We start from the raw sequence: 8802 nt of genomic DNA on the forward strand, positions 1-8802 counted from the left end.
TGCAAAAAAGTGCATGAAACTTAATGAGGGTAGACAAGAGTTGAGTTTCATACTTTTATTAAGCCAGTCTCAGTGGGGTTTCATCTCACTGTTTCCAAGAATCCAATGTGTTGGAAACTATGTACACAAGTTTCATCCCCATAAAACTCATTTCATCCCACATGAAACTTTTATCATATCTCTTTATCAATACTATGCCACATCGGCTTATTAATGCTCGTGAAACCCCCATTGAAACTAGTCCTAGGATGAAACCTTTTGCACACAGCTATCAAGGGTGTTGAAACGGGAATGAAACCCCAAGAAGAGAGATTCATTTCATCCCCACACCTTTTGATCTCAACATCATGCAAACAATTAAATGCTATATATGGCTAGTCAATAAAACTGTGCATTAGGAGGAGCTATGTCATGCATTAATCTAATCCTCTGAAGATGATGTGGAACTCATGGAATTCGCACAATGAAACACTATAGTGAGAATTGGCCTAAGATACACCAAATGGTGGGTCAGATCACACATATACACGATTAGATTTAATTCCATGGTAGAATAAGTCCAATAATTCGACACATATATTGGGAGTTAGTTCATGATTAGATCAGTTTAGAACGCAACAATTTTGCAACATTATTTCATACAGGTCGCCACACTGATCTTTTTTTTGTTTGAAACTTTACCACACTGATGACTGATCTTTCGTAAGCTCAGATCATTGAGTTGACATTACAAACATGAACATGGATAGCACTGCTGCAAAAGTTTCTGTGATTTCGAAAGGGGTGGGGTAGTATAAAAGCAAACAAGGAGAATCACTTGCACGTTGGGCGTCTGAAAACCTGCCCTGACTTGGCAGAATGCGGCGATCCCGTTGCAGCCTTGCCCATGTGTATTTTCTTTTTTTTTCTATCCTCTCTCCATCACCTCCACACCTCTCTGGTCTCTGCTGCAAGAAGCTACCGATCAAATCCTTTCCTATCATTGCAAATCTCTCTCTCTCTCTCTCTCTCTCTCAACATGCATGTATGCGTCACGGCCTCACGGGCAAGGGCAAGCATCGTCTCGTTTACTTTCATCAAGATGATATAATATATATGGTTATGTGTTGATATATATGGTAGTATACGTGTGCAACATTATTTCGTACGTATAGAATGAACTCACATGTGAAATAAACTTCTATTCGTACGTGTGGTACCGACATGCTGAAGTCAGCACTTTTCCTTCACTGATCATGCATGCATCTCTACATTTCACTAACTTCTGATTAAAAGGAAAGCTAAGGCTCCATCGATCAAACACCATGCATGTGTGCACACTGATCATCATACACGATCGTTGATACAGAACACTCATGCACGCATTGTATAAACTTGGATGATACAATAAAACACTCATGCATGCATTGTATCATCATACGATCGTTGATACAAAACCGTGCTTCCGATCGAGAGATTGTTGGAGAACGGCCCGTACGTTCTAAAAGAGTAGATGGTCGAGCATGCATCGTGTGTGTTGCTGGTGTTGGTGACATAATTTGGACGACGAAGCAATTGAAATGGTGAATAGGGAGAGAAAGACAACCGGATCCAGCCGGGGTTCGATCGGGTTACCATATCCATATAGCTAGCGTACCAGAAGACATGCAAGGGTACGTTACCTGTGTCATTTTCGCATGTTACTTTCTCACAAGGATATCCCGCGACAACCCATGTGCCATGGCACGCTCTTCTAAACGGCAGCTGCTAGCACATCTCTGCGGGGAAACAGGCCAGTGACGAGGTGTGCTGCTTTAACAACTGTCGCTAGTGTTGGCGGTGCACCATGCATGGTGTAGACGTGTAGTGGATCGGAATCGATGATATTTATAGTCAAGTTTCTTTGTTACTTGCATGTACAATTAATCAGGATCTGTCTGATATTACACACCCATGCACCCAACATATAACTACATACATTAAATTACTGATTTGGTACTTTTTAAGCACCATCATCATGTGAGAAGGATGCATTGTTTGTGTCGAAAGAACGCAGTGCATGCGCATACACAGAAAAGAGAGAATTAGGGCTCGCTTGAGAGGAGACGCTAGGGGCCCACGTACTGGTGGGTCAGGATCCCTGCATGCAGTGGACAGGCAGCTAGCGCCTCACGCAAGCAGCCCAGGCCATGCCAAACAGCATCTATCCCATCTTTTAGCAAGGCAGGCACTCCACCTTGCACGCCGCCGCTTGCACTCCTGTATGGAGTATATATATACTGTGTGTGTCACCGTATGTCCGTATATATGCACCGCTCCTTACACAAAAGGTACACAGATCGACACGGGAGCATGCTAGCCCACTGCAGATGTATGTATGTATGCTCTCAGATCTGTATATAAAGTCCTGTTCTCTCACAACAAATCAGCCGGAACAGTGTTTCAGCTTGTTTTTTCAGCGAAGCGAACGGGGCTTATATATAACAGCTATATAAATTTTGCTGTTGGATATCATGACTTCCACGGTTTTAGCTAGTAGACACAACATTTCTTTATTTGATAATGAGTTAATGACACTTTTCGTACCCAAAATTGGCCAATCCTAGGCATTCTAGAAAGACCGGTTAACATTGTCAAATTTCAAATTCGACTTCATCATTGCATTCATTTCATCGAGAAAATTGAAATGCACATATAGAACAGCCAGTTTGAAGTTTGGATGAGAGAATTATAGCTTCAGAAAGTTTCAAACCCGTGGAAATTAACTGGCCTGGCCGATTTCCAATGGAAGCCTAAAACCAGGTTCGAGGTGTATTTTCGCATAGATTCTATAAGTGTTTTTACTCACAATAGGACGAGTCCACCCCATTATATAAGTATAAAGGGCGACATCCGATTGAGGGCATCCAACCGCATCCATGAATACAAATCTACTTTTTTATCTTCTAAAACTAACCAAACTTGTTAGACAATAAAATGGCCCTAATAAGCACTACTCAAGGTTAGTCTAACAAGAGCACCGTTAAACAATTCTAGTAGCAAAACTAACAACTAACAAAACAAGTAGAACAAGTAGCACGGCTAAGTGAACGAGATCCTACAGAAGTCTAGTGAGCTAAGGTAAAACAACAAGCTAACACACTAGAACAAAGCAATTACACTAGCAAGATGAATAGCACAATGTAAGGAGCTAGTGTAGAGGGGATCGAACGACGCAAGAGGGTGACACAAGATATATCCATGAGGTTTGGTAGCTTGCCGACTACCTAGACCGGCCTATTGAGGTGTGTCTAAGGTCGCTCCTCCGCAAGGACTCCACCCTGATGAAAGGATCTAGATGGCTAGAGGGAGAGGGGCATGAATAGGCTATAAAAATTATGCTTCAATGACAAAGACAACAGACAAAGGCAATTGGTATAAAAACAATACTAACAGCCACTAAGCCTAGCCTAACTCACACAAACCAAGCCTCTTAAACAATACTAGTAGCAAAGTTACCGCTACTACTAAAGCACTCAAACTAACAAGTGGCTAGCAACTACAACAAGTTGAACTACACAAAGAAACTAAACTAGCTACTCTACTCAACTAGTCAGGATACCTCTACACTACACAAGCAATTACAACTACACAAGCTTAAGTACAAGTGTAGATGAGCAAACCACCAGGAAAAGTGAGACACAAGATTTATCCCCGGTGTTCAGTTGCTTGTTGGTAGCCTACATCATCGTTGAGGCTCTTGGCTTCATCTTTATTTGCAGCAACTCCTACCTCTTATTTTTACAAAGAGGATTGATCAAAATTCTCATTGACATACTCCTTTTTAGGCATAAACTTGGTTCAGAGCTAACCAGACTTATTTTTTATAGGCCAATTCATCAAATCAGCCTTTTGCTTGGTATGCTCATAGGTCGGTCAAAAGTTAATTGTGATTGCACGTCCTTGCTGAAATTCTTTATTTTATTGGTCTTCTAGATCCCATTAACTGGTTGCCTTGGTTTATAGGTGCACGAGGGTCTTGGATCAACCTTAATTAGGATGATTTGAGAAATCGATCTTGTTGTTTTTTGTTGTTTATTAATGCCCTGGACAGTAGCAATACCATCTCTCTCTCTCTCTCCCTCCCTCCCTCCCCCTCTCTCTCTCTCTCTCTCTCTCTCTCTCTCTCCCGAGCCCGGAAGACTTGATGAAGCCTCACAAGTTCTGCTTGAGGACAAGTTGATGAGCTCCGGTGACACCGTTTCACACCACTGGCTGAGCTCCGACGTCTTCAGGCTCTCTTTTGTTGTTTTTTCTTCTTCTTTCTTTTTTGTTGTTGTGTAGGCTAGCTAGGTTGGCACCGCCCATCAGTCTTATTGGATCAATACGGCACAGTCAACCTTACCTAGTGCCATATCTAAGCCTCAAGTCGAACGTGCCAGACAGCATGGCACCAGTGGCAGATCCAGGATTGAAAACCTATGGGGCCAAACTTGTTAATTTTAGATAAATTGACATCTTCATATATATAATTACAAAATTTATAAGAGGTATAAACCTATTTTGGCAAAAGTTGTGGGGTCAGGTGGCCCCACAGCTATCCGTCCTATATGTCGGTTCTTACCGAACCGTCTGTTTGGTCATCTATGTTTTTCAATTGCCTAACCTAAAACGCGCTTGCAAAGTCCTTTCATAACACATATGTGGTTGCCGAGCTAGCATTCTAGTTGGCGGAACCATGCATGGAGGCACGTCAGAACGCGGGATGCCTCACTGCCCGTACGTGACCAGAGAAAAGTTGCACGCAGGCAGGCACGTACAGAACAGTGAGGGCTAGAAGGAGGATGAGCAGCGATCCATGCATGACTCTGCTAGCTAGCTCGGAGGTACGGTGTACAGCCATTGGCGGACGTACGGGGGGGGGGGCTGGGGGGGGCTGCAGCCCCCCCTGTGGGCTGCAAAAAATTTTTTAACAGGCTTTAGCCCAGCCCAAAACTCACGGCCAGCAGAGGCGCAGAGCAGACGGCCTCACGGTCTCACGGAGTCACGGCCTCACGCAGAGCAGACGCATCGCTGCAGCGCCGCTTCTGGCTTCTCCTCGCGCAGGCGCAGCATCGCGCCCCGCCGCCGCCCGCCGCGCCTCCTCGCGGGCTCGCGGCTCGCCTGCTCGCGCGTCGCGCCTCCTCTTGCTCCTCGCCCCCTCGCGGCCTCGCCCCCCTCCCGCCCCCTCTGCTCTGCACATCGGCCAGCGGCCCAGCGCCCAGCGACAGCGAGGACGGGCACCGCCGCGCTGGGCGGCCGGAGCCAGCAGCGTGCAGCCGGCAGCCTGCAGCCAGCGAGGACGGGCGTCGGCGTCGCAGTGGTGGTGGTTGCCCTCGTCGTCTCCCTCTGCTTCATCGTCAGCCGTCTGCCCGTCTCACGGGGACGACACAGTTGGGTGGCGGCTCCCAGCTCGCTTCAGGTAATAAGCTCAACTACTGCTTCGTAGCCAGATGTTGTGGTAGACTGATGCAGGATCCGATTGTAGCTTGTGGTAGACAGGCTGACAGGTTGAGAATTTTTTTCAGTCAGTGATCCGATTGGTTTTACTTTGCAGTTGTAGAATGGAAAAAAATTTTTGCTAAGAAAGATGCTTCTACTTCTACTCAAGAGAGTCGGGTTGTGCAAAAAAGACCCCGCATTGAGCTTGATATGAATGATATAGTTGCTGATCCAGGTCTTAGAAAGCCAATTGATGAATTCCACCATGATATTAGGGATGATGCTAGGAGAGCATATTTACAGATGAGTCCATATCAACCAAATTGTGAGTATGAAAGAACAGCGGGTAAAACTCAAACTAGAGGTTTTGTTAAATCATGGTTTACTCAATTTGATTGGTTAGAGTACAGTCCTGCCAAGGATGCAGCCTATTGCTTTTATTGCTACCTCTTTAAGCCACCACCAGCAAGCAATTTTGTTGATAATGAGACATTCACCAGAGTAGGGTTCAAAAATTGGAAAAAGGGAAAGGCTTCTTTGCTGAAGCATACTCAATCAATTGATGGCTACCATAGTGCAGCAAGAAAACGAGCAAATGATTTCAAAAATCAAAGGCAAAGTGTAGAACATGTGTGGGCAGTAACAACTGCAGCAGAAGAGGAGGCATATAAAGCTCGTTTAACTATAATGTTAGGCATTGCTAGATTTCTTCTTTTGCAAGCTCTGGCATTTCGTGGGCATGATGAGTCTAAAACATCTAAAAATAAAGGGAACTTTTTGGAGATGCTTGATTGGTATAGAAAGAAGGATCCTAAGGCTGCACTTGTGATAGCTGAGAATGCTCCAGGGAATAATCAAATGAATTGTCCAACAATTCAAAAAGATTTGGTAAGGGCTTGTGCAGAGGAGACAAGTGAATTAATTAAGAGTGAAATTGGAGATCGTTGGTTTGCGGTGCTTGTTGATGAGGCTCGTGATGCATCAATTAAGGAACAAATGGCCGTGGTTGTGAGGTATATATCATCTATTCGTGTATTTCATTTCTTTTGTTTTGTGGCTTCCAATTAACACTATGTTTCCTTTTGTTTTATAGGTTTGTCAATGATAAAGGAAGTGTGATTGAGAGGTTCCTTGGCCTACAACATGTTTCTGACACCACATCATCTTCACTGAAGGAAGCATTGGTTTCTATGCTTGCAAGATACGGGTTATCTATAGCCAAGGTTAGAGGACAGGGATACGATGGAGCTTCAAACATGAGAGGGCAGTTTCATGGGTTACAAAGGCTGGTATTGAATGAAAACCCTTTTGCTTTTTACATCCACTGTTTTGCTCATCAATTGCAGCTTGTGGTAGTTGCTGTAGCCAGATGTTGTGCTTCAACTGATGATTTCTTCAATTATGTCACTTCAGTTGTCAATACTGTTAGTGCTTCTTGCAAGAGAAAAGATCAACTTCTCCAAAAACACCATGATACTCTTGTTCAGCAATTAGATAGTGGTGAAATATCTCCTGGGAGAGGGAAAAACCAAGAAACTAGTCTTGCTAGGCCTGGTGATACACGATGGGGTACACATCACAAAACATTAGTACGTCTTATGCTCATGTGGGAACCTGTGCTTGAGGTGTTAGAGAATATTAGTGATGATGGTACTGATGGGGAAAAAAACTATAGCATCTGGATTGATAGAAAAAATGGAGTCATTTCAATTTATGTTCATATTGCATCTGATGATTAGAGTATTGGGGATAACTCAAGACCTATCACAATGTTTGCAAAAGAAAAATCAAAACATTGTTCGTGCAATAGGATTGATTGGTTCTGTGATGAGAAATATAAATGCCATGAGGGAAAATGGTTGGGATGATCTTTTAGAGAAGACAAAAGCCTTTGCTGCCAAACACAATATAGACATTCCTAATATGGAAGATATGATACCAATGAGAGGTCGTTCAAAATGTCGTGGAGCCAAATATGTGACCTGCTACCATCATATTCATCATGGGATTTTCAATGTTGTCCTTGATCAAATAATTTGTGAGTTGAACAATCGATTTCCAGAAAGATCAACTCGACTATTGAGATGTGTTGCTTGTCTTGATCCGACAAATGAGTTTGCCAACTTTGAGATAGAGAAATTAGTTGAGCTTGCTAAGATTTATTATGCTGACTTTAGTGATTATGAATGTGAAAAGCTAAGAACTGAGCTTGAAAATTTCATGGATGAAGTCAAACATGATGAAGAATTTTGCTCTTGTATTGATCTTGGTGGCCTTGCTGAGAAGATGGTTAAAACTGATAGACATACATATTTTCCTTTGGTGTATCGCCTCATTGAGCTTGCATTGATATTGCCCGTGGCAACAGCAACAGTTGAAAGAGCCTTCTCTGCTATGAATATTATCAAGACCGACAGGAGGAATAAAATGAATGATGATTGAATGAATAATAGCATGATATGCTATATTGAGCGGGATTTGTTTGCATCCATTGAAGATGATAAAATTTTAAAGCGCTTTCAAGGCTTAAGAAACCGTAAGATAAACTTGCCACCTAAGGTCCCAAGGTGCGTATTGTTTTAGAGCTTTTCTTTGTATTTGTTATCTTGGTTATTGAAGAAGTGTTTGACATTTAAAAATTATGTAGCATTGAGCGTGGCGGTTCAAGTGGTGTGAATTCTTGAAGATGGAAGACTCCTTGTATTTGGTACTTTTCTATGCTTATTATCATAATTCTATGTATCTTTGACTTTGAGCACTTTGAATCAATTATCTAATTCTATGCTTATTAGTGTACTGTGTCCAGCGAGCAAATTTTTTTTGGCCTATGTTGTTTAGCCCCCCCCCCCTCTGGTCCGTTTCTGGATCCGCCACTGTGTACAGCTGCAGAGCGATAAAAAAGATGCCAGCTTTTACGGATGTGAAGCAAAAGAATATGCTCAGGGCATGCGCGTGCTTGTGCGTGCATCCCTGGCACTAGCATGGCCCATGACACATTGACACGTACATACGTCGTATACCTCAGGTCGATTGTTCCAAAACCGGAAACTCACGACTGCATATCCAAATCATGAATTTACAGAGATACAGTGAGCACGTAGCACATTCTTGTACGTAACACGGTTGTGCTCGACGCTACGACTACGAACACCGTCGGGCAACTCTAGGGGCCTACTTGATCCTATCCTATCTGTGAAAGCCGAAGACCAAAAAACAAGTTGAACAGGCACCCAAAAGTAGGGAAAAATTCAGTGGTAATTGTCCTTATGGCGCAGCCATAGACATCTGTCGTGGATTGATGACTATTTGTTCATGCCAATGCACGAGGGAGCTGCGGTTTTTATTTTCAACTTTTTTTTTCTA

General features: G+C 43.2%; 1 protein-coding gene and 1 pseudogene across 1 annotated transcript; both read left to right on the forward strand.

The window, feature by feature from the left end:
* The first annotated feature begins 6034 nt into the window (after nucleotides 1-6034).
* On the forward strand, nucleotides 6035-7178 carry LOC136524272 (uncharacterized; annotated as a pseudogene).
* Nucleotides 7179-7284: 106 nt separating this feature from the next.
* LOC136524273 (uncharacterized) lies at nucleotides 7285-7881 on the forward strand. Its single transcript, XM_066517704.1, has one exon. The coding sequence runs from the start codon at nucleotides 7285-7287 to the stop codon at nucleotides 7879-7881; it is 597 nt and encodes a 198-aa protein (XP_066373801.1).
* The last annotated feature ends 921 nt before the right edge of the window (nucleotides 7882-8802 follow it).

The sequence above is a fragment of the Miscanthus floridulus genome, chromosome 18 (assembly GCF_019320115.1).
Source record: "Miscanthus floridulus cultivar M001 chromosome 18, ASM1932011v1, whole genome shotgun sequence".
Taxonomy (NCBI): Eukaryota; Viridiplantae; Streptophyta; class Magnoliopsida; order Poales; family Poaceae; genus Miscanthus; species Miscanthus floridulus.